The sequence below is a fragment of the Macrotis lagotis genome, chromosome 2 (genome assembly GCF_037893015.1).
Source record: "Macrotis lagotis isolate mMagLag1 chromosome 2, bilby.v1.9.chrom.fasta, whole genome shotgun sequence".
In the NCBI taxonomy this organism is placed as follows: domain Eukaryota; kingdom Metazoa; phylum Chordata; class Mammalia; order Peramelemorphia; family Peramelidae; genus Macrotis; species Macrotis lagotis.
In genome coordinates, this window is record NC_133659.1 from 230869660 (window position 1) to 230887930 (window position 18271).

The 18271-nt window shown below is 35.1% G+C and overlaps 1 protein-coding gene across 1 annotated transcript in view; it reads right to left on the minus strand.

The window, feature by feature from the left end:
- LOC141514350 (myosin-1) overlaps positions 1-18271 on the minus strand; it is a 34056-nt gene that overhangs the window by 10394 nt on the left and 5391 nt on the right. The window contains exons 6-28 of the mRNA XM_074225116.1: positions 17657-17684; positions 15370-15478; positions 15183-15275; positions 14977-15040; positions 14694-14792; positions 14498-14601; positions 14286-14424; positions 12171-12289; positions 11837-11986; positions 10007-10177; positions 8147-8456; positions 7971-8041; positions 6812-6899; positions 6613-6730; positions 5769-5892; positions 5538-5674; positions 5078-5333; positions 2810-3052; positions 2527-2703; positions 2177-2322; positions 1839-1929; positions 1357-1746; positions 25-151 (exon numbers count right to left, since the gene is read on the minus strand). Coding sequence (XP_074081217.1) covers positions 25-151; positions 1357-1746; positions 1839-1929; positions 2177-2322; positions 2527-2703; positions 2810-3052; positions 5078-5333; positions 5538-5674; positions 5769-5892; positions 6613-6730; positions 6812-6899; positions 7971-8041; positions 8147-8456; positions 10007-10177; positions 11837-11986; positions 12171-12289; positions 14286-14424; positions 14498-14601; positions 14694-14792; positions 14977-15040; positions 15183-15275; positions 15370-15478; positions 17657-17684 — 3354 coding nt within the window. The remainder of the gene's footprint in view (positions 1-24; positions 152-1356; positions 1747-1838; positions 1930-2176; positions 2323-2526; positions 2704-2809; positions 3053-5077; positions 5334-5537; positions 5675-5768; positions 5893-6612; positions 6731-6811; positions 6900-7970; positions 8042-8146; positions 8457-10006; positions 10178-11836; positions 11987-12170; positions 12290-14285; positions 14425-14497; positions 14602-14693; positions 14793-14976; positions 15041-15182; positions 15276-15369; positions 15479-17656; positions 17685-18271) is intronic.

The following is an 18271-nucleotide window of genomic DNA, read 5'->3' on the forward strand; positions in this document are numbered from 1 at the left end:
GACTTTGTCTAATAAATGACCTACCAGATTCAGTTTGTAAGCGTCCTCTCTGGGCAGTCAGGTCATTGATCAGGCGCTGCTGTTCCTCCTCCTTTGATTTGAGTTCACTAACTTGATCTTCTAGAGTGCGGCACATTTTTTCGAGGTTGCCCTGCAAACAAAATTATATAAGGCATTGTGATAAAGTGGAAGAATGAATAAACTTGCTTGAATGGACCTGGGTTTGCTGACCAATTACTACTCACTACCTTGGAAAAGTCATTTCACCTCTGGCCTTAGTTTCTTCATCTATTAAAAATAAGGAATTGAACATGATCTTAAAGCAGTTAAATAAAATAAAATTACACTTATCTTAAGTTTGTATAGCAGACACCACAATTGTTGGAAGAATAAATGTTGTATGGTATGAATGAAAAAGATCTTGAAGTTAGGAAACTCTGGGGTCAAATCCTGTCTCAGACACTGCACAAATCACTTAAATTCTCAAGGCTATATGAAACTGTAAGATGAAGAACATATGTCCAATTGCTAACAGGGAGTTTCCTCACTCTAAAGAAGGGTTATTACAAGAGTTCCAAAAAACACTGACTTTTCAGGAACCCAACCCCATTATGACAAGAGAGCTGGTGCAGGTGAAGAGAGAGAGAGAGCTAAACTTAGCAACAAGCAACTAGGACATACAAGAGGAAGTAATTTTTTTGGAGGTAATCAGGGTTAGGTGATTTTCCCAGATTGTTTCTGAGGGTGGATTTGTACTGGGATTACCCGACTCCATACCAGGACTCTAGCCACTGTGCCACCTAGCTTCCTCCAGTATGCTTTTACTATAGCATCTCTCATTGTCTTGATTTTCTTCTAGAAAATATTTGAAAAATTGAGATGTTAATTAAGCCAGCTCTTGCATCTCTAACAGAATTAGGAAAAATCAAAGAAATAATTGTAAGAAAATACCTTTAAAACTTCAAAATTTCATAAAATGTGAGGTATTAGTATTAAAAACAAATAATAGCTTTATAATGAGCAGCATTATATTTCAAAAGTTTTGTTTGAAATGAGATTTGAAAGAGGATGAATCTATTCCAGGGAACTGTACATTTAGAGTTGGGAGGGATCACTCAAATCCTTCATGTTACAGATAAGGAAACTAAGACCCAGCTTGTCTCCCTTGCCCTCCTAAACTCTTCCTGTGATGGGGAAAAGAAGACAAAATGAAGAAATTTACTGTAAAAATGTTATATTTTCCCCCAGGACTGATGGCAATGTCAATCCCCAAAGGAATGATTTTTAATCATGAAATTTCAAGTATTGAAGGACCTTGCATTGTTTATTCTGCTTAAAGTAAATTCGGGAACCTACCTTAGCTTTAGATACAGTTTCCATATTGCTGGCCAGGTCATCAATCTCCATCTTCAGTTCACTCTTCTCTTTCTCCAGTTTCTGTTTGACCCTCTGCAGGTTGTCGATCTGCTCCCCAAGCTCGGCGACGCTATCGGCGTGCTTCTTCCTCAGAGTGGCGGCGGTGGCTTCATGCTGCAAGGTGGCCTCTTCAAGGTCCCTGCGCATCTTCTGGAATTCAGCCTCTCGCTTCTTGTTCATCTCAATCTGAGCTGAAGTCGCCCCACCGGCTTCTTCCAGGCGCTCGCTGATCTCCTCAAGTTCCCTGGAGAGATCGGATCGCTGCTTCTCAGCTTTGGCCCGGGAGGCGCGTTCTGCCTCGATTTCCTCCTCCAGTTCTTCAATGCGGGCCTGGCAAAAGGGGGAAAAAAAACATTCATCAGCCCCTTCCAGTCAATGAATATTTCCATGGGGCCCAGAACCCGCAGAAGTGATGACTTTACCTGCAGCTCCTTGATCTTCTTCTGCAACTGCATTCCTAATGCTTGCTCATCTTCGATCTTGCTTTGCAGGTTGCTCATTTCAAACTCTTTCCTTTTAGAAATGCAGTACATATTAGAAACCACAATTCCATAATTTCCTTTCAGTTTTTAAAAATTAAACATTGGAATTCCTCTATAATGCTAGCTATGGAAAACAGGGTTAACCTTACCTTCTAAGCCCTAAAAAGCTCTATAAATGAGATTTTCCAGTGTCTATTCCTCCTTGGGTCACATCATTTTTTTCATCAGTGTTTTATCTCAATAAAGTTAATAATGGAGTTATACTTGTTTATACTTACTTTTTTAATTTTTCATCAAGCTGTGCTTTGTCATTTTCAATATCCATTGTGGATTCTTGGGCCAACTTTAGATCACCCTCTAGTTTCCTCTTTGCTCTCTCTAGGTCCATGCGGAGTTTCTTTTCTTGTTCCAAGGATCCTTCAAGCTGAATTTTAAATGCATGTCATTAATTTGAATTATTAAAGCAAGAATCCTTTGTCACACATCTATAGATAGGGGTGACACAAATTTCAGCTTTTAAAATAATAAACATCATTAGTAGAAAATCAGTTAGGTTAAAAATTCCATTCCTTTAACAAAAATTAAGTGTTTTTATTAACTCCATTAGTTTATATATCTTTACACTTACATCATCCACTTGCTGTTCCAATTTGGTTTTGGCTTTAGTCAGTGTATTCACTTTGTCCTCCTCTGCCTGCAGGTCATCAAGGGTCTGCTGGTGGGCCTCTTGGAGAGCTTTCTTCTCTTTGGTGAGCTTAGCAATGGTTTCATCCAGGCCTGCCATCTCCTCTGTGAGGTTTTTCACCTTTATGAGAGAAAAATTTTTAAATTTATTTTACATTAAGTGTCATACTTGTATGTTTCATATGCATAATATAAATTATTTCATTTTCATGGGTTGTTATTTGTACCTTGTTCTCTGTAGCATGTTTCTCTTTTTCCACCTTGGCTAATGTCAGCTCAAGGTCATCAATATCTTTCTTGAGTTCTGAACATTCATCTTCCAGTTTCCTCTTCTTGGCTGTCAGTTCTGCATTGATCTCTTCCTCATCTTCAGCTCTTTCAGTCACTTCTTTGATTTTAGCCTCAAGTTGGATTTTGGTTTTGATTAGCTGATCACATCTCTCCTCAGCATCAGCCAGACTATCTGCTTCCTGAAAAATCATATTAGATATTTTGAGGGTTTTTGATGCTTAATTATACTAATTGCTTTCTATCCATTTGTTTACTTCAGTCAATACACATATAAATAAAAACAAGCTTACCTGTAGCTACTACCACAGGGTCAATTTTTATTTTATTGAATTAAGTCCCTAGCATTCACAAGGCATAGAGGAGGAGAGAAATTTAGAGAACCATAATTTCATATTGTTTCCCAAAACGTGATCCATCTCTGAACTGTTCATGAGGAACATAGATTGAGTTATTAAAAATTCTAGAACTTTATTTCAGTGTTCTTCAATTTAATCATTAGCAACATCTCTCCTTATTTCATACTTTTCTTCAAAAAGTAAAGTACATGGCTTTCTTTGACATTGAGATGGTGAGGTTGTCTACATCCTTCTCTAAAGTGGGGCAAAGAGACAAGGAAGTATCAAGTTGACTGATACAACAGATTAGGTTGGAATTAGAGAGTCTTTTATGGAAATGGCACATGGGAACTCAAGCTAGACTGAAAATAGCCTATGTGCTGCTCTGGCTTGAGAAGAGGGATAAAAGTTCAAGACAAATAACATGCATGTTTTTCAGGAGAAGGATATGATATGTGCTTACATAGAGCTAAAGGGAAGGGAATGGATTGTAATGAAGATCAAATAAGATGTTGTATTCAAAGCACCATATAAATGCACATTTTTTAAATCATCATACTCATTATTATGTGAGTACAAAGACCAAAGTGCAAAACAACTATCTAGTCAGAGATCTCATTCCTTAATAAGATCTTCCCCTCCAAAGAGATCAGCAATATTCTCTTGTCCCATGGACTTGTCAATAGTAAATTCATTGAGTGTGCATTACTTGTCCTTTCTCTGGGTGAAATCAAGGGAGAATCCTGAGTTTACATTTGTTTAGTGTTTCCTCCTTTCCTACACATTATTTAATTTGATTCCCATAGAACCTCTATGAAGATAGAAAATAATGAAAATCAATATTTCTTTGGTTCATTAAGGTTCACAAAGTGTTTTTCTCAAAAGAGTTCCATTTGCTGCATGGTTGTGGATTAGGTTGACTTAGGATCAAATTCTGTTTTATGAATTTACCAGTTATGTAATATCAGTAAACTATCTGATCATCCTGAGATGACTTTCTAATATGGAAAAATGGAAATATTAATAGCTTCCACCTCAAAGGGCTATTGTGAGAATGAAATATATATATATATATGTATATAAATATGTAAAGTCTCTTGCAAAAAATTAAAATTCTAAGCAAGCTTTAAAACTTGCAATGCACTTTTCAAATATAATTTCATTTTCCCCTCATAACAACCTCTGGAGGAAGGTAGTATTACCTCAGTTTTCTAGATGAAGAAACTTGGGCAAAGGTTAAGTGACTTGTCCAAGGTCACAAAACCGGTAAATATCTGAGGTTATTCTGTTTCCTGGTCCCATGCTCTATCCACAGTGTCACCTAGCTGCCTTAGAAATGGAGGCTTACAGAGATCATAATCAGTGGTGCAGTGGTCAGTGGTAGCTAAGTGGTAAAGCAAAACTCCATTACCCTTTCTTTTTCTTTATTTTTTTCTTTCTTTATTTTTTTGCAAGGCAAATGAGATTAAGTGGCTTGCCCAAGGCCACACAGCTAGGTAATTACTAAGTGTCTGTCTGAGGCCACATTTGAACTCAGGTACTCCTGACTCCAGGGCCGGTGCTCTATCCATTGTGCCACCTAGCCTCCCCTCCAGTATCCTTTCCAGTACATTCTGGTTTCTCTGAAAATCATAGTTAACTCATACTTTTCTGAAAAAAATATTACTCCATTTTTCTTTAAGGGAAGAAATGATACTGAATATGAGGGGAATCATTGGTTTACAACTGCAGGAAACTTGACAATTAAATATTTAAAAAGTAGTATTACAGAATGAAGCATTAGATTTATTTTTTAAAGATTCCTGAGTTGAAAACTGAATCTTTCCCTTTCAGACTAGAATTCAGTAAAGTGATGTATATAACACTCACAGATTGAACTTGGAGTTGCAAATCATTTTTCTCTTGCATCAAAGCTACCATTTTTTCTTCCAACTCTTTCCTTTTTGCCTCAGCTTTTGCAAGGCTTTCTTTAGTTTTCTCAAACTCTTCCTTCATGTTGGCCATCTCCTTCTCTGTCTCTGCACTCTTAAGCAGGGGCTTAATTTTGAAATACAGCTTCATCCAGGGCCAGTGCTTGACATTCATGAAGGAACGGACATTGTACTGGATGCAGAAGATGGATTCTCTAAGATAGGATGAAAAGTCATAAGGTTTTTATTAGATGGAATCACTCCCTGAGATGGTTTAGGGAAGGGAGATGGAAAAATTTTGATGATATAAAATCAATAAAATATATTAAAAGATAAAATGTATGATAGATTCAAAGTAAAAATAGAATAGCTGGCCAATTTTAAGACTTATGCCAATTGATCTAAATAAATTCATTTACCTTCTTTCCACCATTTTCTGGTACTCCACTCTTGCTAAGAAACCCCGGCACATGGCTTGAGTTCGGGTAATAAGCTGTGCCAACTTGTCATCTCTCATCTCCTCTAGGAGACCCAGAAGACCAGCTTTGAAGAAGACCTGAATGAGGAAGTAATTTCAGATCATTAGCTTCATCCTACCAAAAGTAGAAGTTGACTGTATTTGGTTCAGTTAGATTTAACACAGTTAGTACCTTGGTGTGGCCAAATTTATACTGGGTGTGGTCAACATCTATGGATCCAAGAAGCTTCTCAGAAGCCTTCTTGCTATCAATGAATTGTCCTTCAGGAATAGCACTTGCATTTAAAACTTTATATCTGTTAAAGTAAAAAAAATGAAATTGTTGTTATTAACTTATGAGTCTTTTCTTACCATTCCAATTTAAAATGGAGCAGATATTAGGCAGAATTTTTGGCAGTATGGTTACGCAATAATAATATTCTTCTACTTACTGTTTTTGTTTCATATGAAAGATAGGGACTAGATTTACTGAGTTTAAATTTATCATTTATATAATACTCTGTTAAGTTCTCTGTTTTGCCATGAAATCAAAATGCCATGACATTTTTCTAGTTCTAAATCTAGGGAAAATGAAGTCCAGAGGAAAAAAATGACTTATCTAAGTCACCAAAAAGAGGCAACTAGATGACCTAGTAGATAGAGCAGCTGATCTGGAATCAGGAAGACTACTCTTCTTGAGTCCAAAACTAGCCTAAATATAGAGTTGCTGTTTGACCCTGGGAAAGTCACTTAACCTGTCTGACTCAGTTTCCTCATGTATAAAGTGAGTTGGAGAAAAATGGTAAACCACTCCAGTATCTTTGCCAAGAAAACCTCCAAAAGGGATCAGTCAGACATGACTGAAACAGACAACCCAACAAAAAGTCACTAGGATAATAAAGACTCACATCTAATTCCCCTGAAACCAAAAACCAATTTCATTGTTCATTTAAAAAGTTTTTTTCCCATTAAACAGTAAGATATATACTGATAAATACTGAATATCTTAGGATAATTCAGAATGAAAAGAAGCTGACCTCTGTTTGAAGTCAGCATACAAGATTCTGCTTGGGAATCCTTTCCGGCAGATTCTGATACCTTCTAGCACACCATTACACCTCAGCTGATGCAGGACAAGCTCATGTTCCATGGCACCTGAAACAACCAAAATATATGTGGTTACCATATTATACAATAAATAGCTCATTATATATATTTAATATGAGAATATCTTACCGGGAGTTTTGGTTTCATTGGGAATGATACACCGTACAAAATGAGGGTGAGTACTCCTCAAATTGGTCATTAGCTTGTTTAAATTCTCCTAGGAGACCATATAAGGACAATTGAATTAATAAATCATTTTATTCTCATGTAGTCATTAAGTGATTATCATGTTCTTTTACATAGATTTATTAATCTATATCATTAAGAAAATATCCAAAAATTGTGTCCAAAGTGAATCATTCCAATACTGATTCTGTCTTTTACTATCTGTATGCCCCATTTGTCAAATCACTTTATATCTCTGGGCCTAAATGAAAGGGAGGAAGGTTGCACCTGTGGCCTCTAAAATATTCTCCATCTCTAAAGCATCTCTTGCATTCTCTAGTCCCACATTTGCTAAGAATCACACAAGCCTATTTTTCTAATAATTTTGATTTTTTTTTCTGAGCCTTAGTTCTCTCATTTGAAAAAAAAGGAGGGAATGGTGATATTTAACACTCAATGTAACTCTTAAGGTGAGATATTACTATATCTCTGAATATTTCTATAGTTACCTTATTTCAGCACTATGTCAACTTTCTAGTGAAATGTAAACATCTTGTGGATATGGACTATGCCATTTTAAAAAAAAGCTTTGTGTCCCAGTGGCACACAGGAATGTTTTTTAGATCTTTAATAAATGTCTATTAAATTATTAAGAATATAATCACTTTGCTTATTTACTGATTCCTAACTTTTCAATTATCTCCCATGTTTTATTTCCCACTACTGAAAAATTCTGTCTCTCCATTTTAATTATGACTTCCTCAATCTAGTCTGATCTCTACAGAGTCCTCTCCTCCCCACATATCCATGGAACCCTACTCTTTATTAAGTAACAGTTACTTTGGGCAAGTATATTAATCCTACTAGCTTTATCTGTTGAGTTCTCTTCTGAATTTCACTGTATACCAATTTTCTACATGATCAATAAATTAAAAATCATTTATTAGTTTCCTATCATAAGCCAGTCACTGTGTAGATATTTAATACATTATTATACCCATACATACAACACTATAGCATATATATTTCTAGCATTATAAATACTCTTTTCAAGAAATTTATTTTCTCACCAACTGTATCATAAGTTTTTTGAAACATTATAGAAGGTAAATAAAGATTGTACCCTGAAAAGAGCTGAAACAGTCTGGAAAGATGAACCCTTCTTCTTTCCACCTTTCTTTGCTCCACCAGCCTCTGAGGGAAAAGAAAACACATATAATTCAAGTATACTTCTTCCTCCTGGGCAATTAAGCTCAGATCATTAAAAAATCACAAAATATTAATTGTAAAGAAAATTACCTGCTTCAGCAGCAGTTGCCCCAGAAAAGAGGAAGGCCAAAGTTTTCATGGAGGATTTCTGATACAGCCCAACCACGGTCTCATTTAGGGGGTCCTTATTCTTATCTAGCCAACCAGTAATGTTGTAATCCACAGTTCCAGCATAGTGAATCAGGGAGAAGTGGCCCTCAGCCTTCCCTTTGACAATCTTGGGTTTCTGGAAGTTGTTGGATTTGCCAAGGTGCTGTTCATATAGCTTGTTCTTGAAAGAAGTGTCTGTTGCCTTGGGGAACATACACTCTTCTTCTAGGATGGAGAAAATGCCCATTGGCTGAAAGAAGGACAACAGATACATAATTATAGACTGAGTTGAAGTTGAGATGAAAGATAAAGCATGGCGTAATGTTAAGAACTTGTATTGAGAAGACCTGGCCTACTGGCATTTCTATGCTGTGTGACCTTTGACAAACTATTCAGCTTTTCTTATCTATTGAATTATGTGCCTCCTGACCTTTGATATATTTTCTAGCACTAAGAATTATGATCATCTGAACATAGCTCAATTAATATCAATAAACTTACAATTTCATTGATATTAATTGAGCTATGTTTTTCTTAATATGTTTGGGTGAATTTTGAAGGATTTGCTATGTGTATTTAAAACGTATAGAAAGTATCTCACTTAGAATGCAAAAAAATATTCTTACCTACCAAAAAATTAAAAAAATTGCATTCTATAAAGCCTTTTTTTTTAGTTTTTTGCAAGGCAAATGGGGTTAGGTGGCTTGCCAAAGGCCACACAGCTAGGTAATTATTGTCTGAGGCCAGATTTGAACTCAGGTACTCCTGACTCCAAGGCCAGTGCTCTATCCACTGCACCACCTAGATAACCCTATAAAGCCTTTTTAAAGAGAAAACAAAGCCTGTCCATCCATCCATCTATTCATCCATCCATCCATCATCCAACTATCTATCCATCTCCCTAAATACTCACATATTTAATTATTTGAAGATTACATTAATAGAGATAATAATAAATAATAAATTTTAGGTGTCTTCTAATGTGTAAGCCCTGTGTTACGCAGTTTGCAATTATTATCTCATTTGAACTTCACTATCCTGGGGAGTAGGTGTTATTCTTACCTCCATTTTACTGTTGAGGAACTTGAGACAAACAGAGGTTAAGTGACTGCCCAAGTTCACACTGTTAATAAATATTTAAGGCTGGATTTGAGCTCATCTTCCTGTCTCTAGGTTGTACCCACTGTAACACTAACTTCCCTTAGAATATACATTCATACACATGCATGTGTGTGTACATACTTCAAAGAAAGTATGAATATGTATATTATATATATATATATATATATATAATTTACTTATCTAACTCTATAGAGATAAAGATTATTTGTGATTGTTCTAAACTGAGGTTTAAAGAAGCAACTTTCCTAAGGTCACTGAAACCAAGTGACAGATCGGGCATTCAAAGGCATGTTACATAGGAGAAGCATTTTGGTGTAAAAGATGGAGAGCTGGTATGAGAGTAGTAAAATCCTGGTACAAGTCATACCTCTTACACATAATACTATGGGCAAGTCATTTAACCTCTCAGGACTGTGGACAACTCTCTAAAATAAAATAGGTTCAGATGTCTTTTAGTATAGGATGTTCCCTAACTAGAATATGTGTATGTGTATATAGAAAAGATATACTTATGTATTTTTATATATCTATCTCTATAGAAATATAGCTTGTTTGTGATATTCAAATTCTAGAAGAAAGGGTTTTTTTTGTTGTTTTCATTTGTATTTCACTTGTAAAGGGAAAAAAAATAAATCTTGAAACATAATAAGCCTTCAGTTTGATAAAGCCCAATGACACCTTCTCAATGAGTTCAATGCAGGCAGCCAGGTCCATTCCAAAGTCAATGAACTCCCACTCAATGCCTTCCTTCTTATACTCTTCCTGTTCCAGCACAAACATGTGGTGGTTGAAAAACTGTTGCAGTTTCTCATTGGTGAAGTTGATGCACAGCTGCTCCAGGCTGTTGAACTGAATGAAGAGAAGCACAAAAATATCTCATTTATATGCTATCATTTTTTTAGGTTTTTTTTTTTTGCAAGGCAAATGGGGTTAAGTGGCTTGCCCTAAGGACACACAGCTAGGTAATTTTAAGTGTCTGAGACCGTATTTGAACCCAGGTACTCCTAACTCCAGGGCCGGTGCTTTATCCACTGTGTCACCTAGCTGCCCCCATTTATATGCTATGATAAGAAAATGTTTTCCAATGAAGTAGAATATTTTTCAATATTCAACAATAAGATCAAAACTTACTGTATTTTAATTATCTGGGAAATAAACTATTCCAAATTATATCAGCATTTTCCTGACTTTTTTTTAAAGAGAAGACATAGAAAATAGTTCAATTCCTTCTTGATAATTTATTTATCATTATGAAGATAAAATATAACATGAATTCAAAAACTATACAGTGATGTCCACAGATACCATTGAAATATGCAAGGCTGTGGATCTTTATATTCAACATCTACAGTCTGTTGTGCTTCTTGAGTTCTTGCACCTGTCTTTGAAAACTTTTTTTGTTTGACAGGCTTTCAGCTGTCATTTCTTGTTTCTGTCCCCATACTTAATTCTAATAGAATTACCCTTCTAATCTACTATGTGTTTGGAATCATAGAAATAAAGTTATTATAATTTTTTAAATAAAAATAGAATGTAAATAAGTCAAAGGATTCATAGTTCATATATCCATATATATGTACTTTGAGATAGTCCTATTAAGTGACTACCTAGAAAACTTTGTCAATCTTTGGAAGTCACAGTCTTTTAGGCATTTGGAGCAGGTCACTTCTAGCTCTAAATTCTATGTTCTGTTTTCTAGATAACTGAAATTCCCTGATAAATAATCTGCTCCTAAGTGAGGCAAGAGTGTCTATAATTTCTTAATTATGAAATAGCTTTCATTTTTTTAGTCAACATCCTGAAACATGATAGCATAGCTTTATTATAGTCATTGAGTTGTTTTGTAGTGAGGAAAAAGTCAAAGTAATCTATTGGCATATTTTTTGTTATGCTCACATATAATTTTGTTAATAATCCACTGCTGTATTTTTCTATGATGATGCAGAATCATCAGTGCTCTTGCTGGAACATTCCTCTGGTCATTGATTGTTCATTCACTTTCTAGCACTATTTAGAAACTTCCACTTGTTCAAATGCCTTCGGGAACTTTTCCCTTAACTTCTTGCAACCAGTGAATGTTTCTCAGTTAAGGGATAACTTTCCCAGTTATGCTGTTTGCCCTTTGGTTATATTTTTTTTCCTGAAATCTTTGAACCAACTAACCAATTTTCTTTTTTTAAAAAAACACAAGAACTATTTAATTCTTTCTTCTGAAGTCATTCTAGATTACTTTTATTTCTCCCGATGATGTACTTGGATGGTTTTGCTATGTCACCATCCTGCCTAACCATATGACTTCTCAGATTTCACTATGTCTTAGCCAATTATTGCTCAACTATCCTCTACCCAGACAAGATTTGGAACTAGATTTGCCACTAAAACATATGACCAATACCTGTGCCATTAAAACAGAATTTTTCATCCTCTTTCAACTCCAGTTTAGGGTACAGTCATATAACAGAATAAAATCTCCAGAATCTAGAAACTTCCAAATTATTGACAACTCACATCAAAGATCTCAAAACCAGCAATGTCCAAGACTCCAATGAAATATTGTCTGGGTTGCTTGGTGTCCAGTTGCTGATTGATACGTGTGACCATCCACAGGAACATTTTCTCATAGACAGCTTTAGCCAGGGCACCCACAGCATTGACCACCTGAAGTAAGATTAGTCAGTCAATATATAATTTCTGTCTTTATTAGAGAATTGTAAGGGATATTTATATAATATATATATATATATATATATACACATACATGTTATATTCACCAGGAGTTTATAATTTCTTCTCATTTGTTGATTGTTTGATAACTAAATATCTAGGTAAGAAATTAATTTACCTGCTGCACAGTCTGGCCTTTGGTGACATATTCATTGCCGACTTTCACTCTAGGGTAGCACAGAGCTTTGAGGAGGTCAGCAGAATTTAAGTTCTGGAGGTAAGCAGCCTTGTCAGCAACTGTGGGGGAAGAAAGGTAATGATAAATGTAACAGTTCAAAGAAACCCATTTATTAAAACAAATTTTTTTAAACCTCTAAAGGCTCATCAAATCATGGAGCTGACAATGATACTCAAACTCTGGTGGGCCTGACCAATCTTCAAATATAACATATATTGTATATCTATAATATTGTATATGTTACATGCATTGTAAATTATAAATATTTTATCTGAAAACCAGCATAACTGATTTCAGAAAATTTCATTGAGAACTTGATTACACAATGATAAATTTTTAGCAAACCTTTTACATCCCTTATATATGCATTAACTCTGAAATTACTTTATCCTATAATATTTTATCAACCCATCTTTTCCTCTGTCTTACGATCCTTAATTTTATTCTTTCTTTACACTTGACTCCAATCCTTCCCAGTTCTTTCTCAGTTCATCACTCCTAAACTACTTATACTCTTTCCCCTCCTACGTTTGCAACATCTCTCATAAGATGGCCCTTCTCTTCTTTAACACTGCTATCAACCTGAGATAAACTTTTATTACTTCATGCCTGGATTATTATAATAACCTTCAAGTTGGTCTCTCTTCTTTAAGTCTCTTCTTACTCTAGTCTATTCTCTTCTATTCAGATTCTAAAGTGATCTTTCTAAAGAACAGGTCTGACCATGTCATTTCCCTATTCACTTAAATTCATAAATTTCTTCTTACCTCTATTACATTAGGGCAGGAACTTCTTTTATCCCCAGTGCTTAATAAAGTATCTTTATAGGTGCTTTAATAAATTTTGTCAATTTGACTTTATGAATTTCTATCAAATCATTTGAGACAAGACAGATAAAGAATTGTACAAGCATTCAAATGCTATTTAATGTTTTTGTCATTATTGTTAATCCTGAGAGGTTACTTCACATATTAAATAAAGAGCTGGGATCAAAGTCAAAAAAATCTTAGTTCAAGTCTCATACATACACTCTTGGCAAGTCCGGCCAATAAATAATAATAGAATCATTATTATGAGATCTGTGTGAAAAGAGAGACCATTCCTACCAATGCAGTTGTAGATACTTGAAACACTAAAGTATTTAAGATCTTTTAAAATACTACAAGAAGGATTGAAATGGTTTCAAGAGAGACTTTTAAAACCTCTTGACCAACTTTGTCACTGATTCAAATATGCTCTTATCAACAACTTTTCGTGGAAATCAAAGGATTTTAGAGTTGAAAAAGAATCTTAAAGATTTTTTAAAGGCTCCTACTCTGGGGCAACTAGGTGGTTCAATGGATAGAGCATTGTCTCTGGAGTCGGGAGAATATGAGTTCAAATATGGCCTCAGACTCTGACTAGGTCTCTGTTCCTGAGCAAGTCATTTAATCCCAATTGTTTCTAAAAAAGAAAAGAAAAGGCACCCAATTGCTTCTAAAAAGAAAAAAAAATCCTGAGAGGTTGGATTATATTCAAGGTCATACAAGGACTAAGGGAAGAACCAAGATTTAAATCCAGATTCCAAATTCCATATTCACTATACTTTCTAATGAATATGATCCACTTTTTGCATTTATTGTGTTGTCATCTGTGGCACCACAAATTCATCAGTAATTTTTAAATACCATTTTCAAGGCTAGAGGTTCTCTGTCTTCCATGATACCTTCAACCATTTAAAATCTTCAGTAATTGTCAGTTTCACCCACTAAGCACCTAGTACAAGCTACCTTGAGCCTATCATTTTACAAAATTATATTCTCTCTTTAACTAGATTGAAAGTTCCTTGGAATCAGAATTTTGCATTATATATCTTTCCTATCATCTTTTACCTCCCATCACAGAATTCTTCACCTACTAGATAAATCAGTAAATAATTTTTGATAATGAGTATTTTTTCTCTATAGGAAATTTTAAAAGCGCAATCTTTAAGGGTAACAAGTTAAGGAAAAGGTTCTTTCCCCCCCACAGTTATGGTTATAGTCATTTGAAAGTAGATGAGGATTTAGTTAATACCTTCAGTGCCATCTGGCTCAGCTTGTTCCTCTCGCTGCTTTTGCTTGAATTTCATGTTCCCATAATGCATGACACCCCCAGTAAGCTTGTAAATGGACACTTTTTCATCAGCAGTGAAGCCCAGGATATCAATAGCACTCTGCAAGACATTTAGTTCCATGAAGACCATATACTAGAGAATTGGCTAATTTTGTTCCCTATCATCTACTTACATCAGTAGCAATTAGCTCTTCCTGGTCATCAATGCTGGGAACAGTGATCTCCCCTTGACTGACAAAGGCATAGTCATATGGGTTGGTGGTGATCAGTAGCATCTCTATAGGGAAAAATAAAAGAAAGTATATATTAAAACATTGGAAAACATTGAAATGTTGATAAAAGCTATTATCTTTTTCTCTTATAAATTACCAATCAGTTCTGGTTTCTTGTTTGACATGATCTGATAAAATATATGGTAGCTTCTTTCAGCCTTTAACTGGAAGGTAACCCTAGACTTCTCTAGCAGATCTGAAAGAGAATATTTAATTAATACAGTCAGAAATTAATAAAAAAAGTTCAGATTGTACAAATTTATAAGTTTCATTATTTAATACAGTAGAGTATGTCAGAGGAATCAGTCATTTGCTGAAATTCATTTACCTCTTGGAAATTTATTTAAATCTATTTTTGGTGGTTCCTTCTAATCACTTACATGTTTCAATATCAGCAGAAGCCAGTTTCCCAGTAGTACCAAAGTGGATTCTAATAAATTTACCCTTAAAATGAAAAAAAAAAGTATAGCTATTAAAACATGGAAGGCAAACAAATATATTTATCCAATTGTTCACTATGCTAGTGGAAATAAATACTAAAGACAGGTCTTTAGTCTGGGGGACTAGAGGGGGCCAGAAAACTTACAAATCGAGAAGAATTATCATTCCTCACGGTCTTGGCATTGCCAAAAGCTTCGAGCAATGGATTGGCACTAATGATTTGATCTTCTAGTGTCCCCTTAAAAGGAACAAATTATGATTTTAGGGACTTCGTTTTTTTGTAGCTGTGAGCACAAAAAGAAGCTTCATTTTCACTCCGGTAAAGGATTTACCTGCATCTTTCCAGTCTCTTCCTTCTTCTTTTCCCCAGTCACTGCAATTGTTGCAAAGTACTGAATGACACGTTTGGTGTTGACAGTCTTTCCAGCACCAGATTCTCCACTGCCAACCAGGAATCATAGTTAATATAAGAACTTCAAGAACTTCATTCAGAGAAAGAACGGAGTCACCCTAAACTACAGCTAATAATTGATTCCTCTTCATAATAGCGGAAAAAATAAAAATACTGGATTCCAATTCTGTCATACTTGGACATTGACATTATTTCTGAAATTCTTCCAGCTTCATGTTTATTAAAAGTAGAAAAATATGGAACTAGTTTTGTCTTTGGTCAAGGATGGAAAGATATTGAAAAGATTTTATATGTATATATATATATATGTATATATATATATATATGTGTGTGTGTGTGTGTGACAAACGTTGCTTAACCCCATTAACATTCTTCTCACCCTTCTCAAAATTCCCATAGATTTTATCTGTGATATTCATAATATAATATAATAATAATAATAATAATAATAATATATAGCATTTATGTAGCATTTAAAGGCTTGTAAAGTACTTTACATACATACATTATCTTATCCCCACAACAGCTCTGGGGAGCAAATGCAATTATCCCCATTTTAGGGATAAGAAAACTGAAGCAGCAAACAAAGATGAGATGACTTGTCCAGATAAAGTATATTTGAATTCTGGTCTTTCTGACTCCAAGTCCAGTGCTCTATCCACTCTACCACCTGGTTGTCATTTAGATATTACTTCATATGCTGTCTTACATTGTCATTTAGCAATATATTTCTTATCTGTCTAACAAAATTATATTCTCCAACAAAGCTTCCCTTCTACCTTCTCTCTTTCCATTTCATTTTTCATAAAATTCTACAATATATATGACATTCAATAAATTCTTGTTGGAAAGAAATGAGAATATTAAAATTAAATTTAAAATTAACCTCTAGTCAAACACTCAATCAGTATTTATTAATGTGCTAAGCTTTGGAGGCATTGTGATATGCAATGAGAATTTTTTTAATGGAGAAAATTAAGCATTTTCAACAATTTTTTGAAAAAAAGTGTGGATACTGTCCAGAGCACTGTTCTAAATGCTGAGAGATAGAAAGCTTAAACAAGACAGTCCTTCCCATGAAGTTTGGAATCTAGTAATGAAATAAAGGGACCAGGAAGCCTTGAACAGAGTCTGATAATAATTTTCCTTACTGGCTATGATGATATATTCATCTAGCTACATGTTCAGAAAGCTGCAAGAATATTCCTATATTGTGCATTGCTCGGGGTCTGCTTTTAAAAAAATGTGATGCCTTCTATTCACTAGTAAGCACTATGAGAGGCAAAGAGCCCCCTCTCTGGAATAGACAGGCTAAAACAAAAGAAAAACAGAAACACAGTGACTCAAAACAGTGCTTCTAGTACTCACAATCTCTAATTGTTTATGTTCACGCTTTAGGAGAAAACATATGAGATAATAGAAGGATTTACACGAGTAGTGTTGACCATTAATTATTCAGTCTCAATAAAATGGAACTATTAATATTTATACTACGTATCTTACCAGGCTTTCATGAGGAAAGTATTTAGTAGATGGTTAAATATAATATAAATGCAATTTGTTGTTGTTATTATTATTATTATTATTATTATTATTATTATTTCATATCAAAGTCAACTTCTCTTGTTCTTAGCAGCCAATGGACCAAGAGTAGCCTGGGAGTTCCCTGGGTTGTTGCCTGTTTTATAGGTCAGTGTGTGAACTATCTGATTTCTCTGTCTCTGTTTCTCTCCCTCTCTTCCTTTCTCCTTCCATCTCTCCCCCCACCTCGTTTCTCTCTCTCTCTCTCTCTCTCTCTCTCTCTCTCTCTCTCTCTCTCTCTCTCTCTCTCTCTCTCTCTCCCTCTCCCTCTCCCTCCCTCCCTCCCTCCCCCCTCTCTTTTCCTCCAGATGCTCTGTCTCTCTCCTTTCTCTGTGTTTGTCTCTCTCTCTCTCTCTCTTGCTCTGTTTCTATTCTCTCTTTATTTTTGTCTCTGTCTTCGTTGGTGTTTCTGTCTCTGTCTCTATCTGTCTCTCTGTCTCTCTTTTTCTGAGACCATAATTTTACATTCAGATAAAATCTGAAAGATGAAAATGAAAATTGCTGTGTAAACCCATTCTGATTTCAATCTTGCTTTGCTAAATGACAAGAGAAATTTTCTACTTCTCTTATGCCTCATTTTCATAACTACTGAAATGTCTCAGTGGTGTTTGCATAACAATACTTACGTGATTAAGATAGACTGATTCTCCCTATCTGAAAGATAAAAGAAAGTGAAAGATATTTAGTAAGTGCATAATCCATATGTACTAACAACCTGACAGACATTTTGATTTTCATTAAAATAGTTTATTTGGATCTCAGTGTCAGCACTTGAAAATCTAAAATTAGGAACACTCCCTCCTTTGATTTATTCTCAATTATAGACTATTGTAGTAGTCAACTAATAGGCAAGTGCTAAGTTTTGGAACTATGAAGAAAGGCAAAAACACAACCCCTACCTCAGGAAGCTTATATTTACATGATGGAGATATCATGTAAATAACTAGAAAGATATAACATCTAAACAGGGTAGATAAAAGACATTCTTGAGAGAAGACATTAGTAACTGAAGTGGAGGAGTGTGATGGAGGCGGGAATCAAGGGGAGGCTTCCTGGAGTAGGTGAGGTTTGAATTGAGTCTTTTTTTTGTTTTTACAAGGAAAATGTAGTTAAGTAACTTGCCCAAGGCCACACAGCTAGGTAATTATTAAGTTTCTGAGGTCAGATTTGAACTCAGGTACTCCTGACTCCAGGGCCAGTGCTTTGTCGACTGCGCCACCTAGCCTCCCCTTGAATTGAGT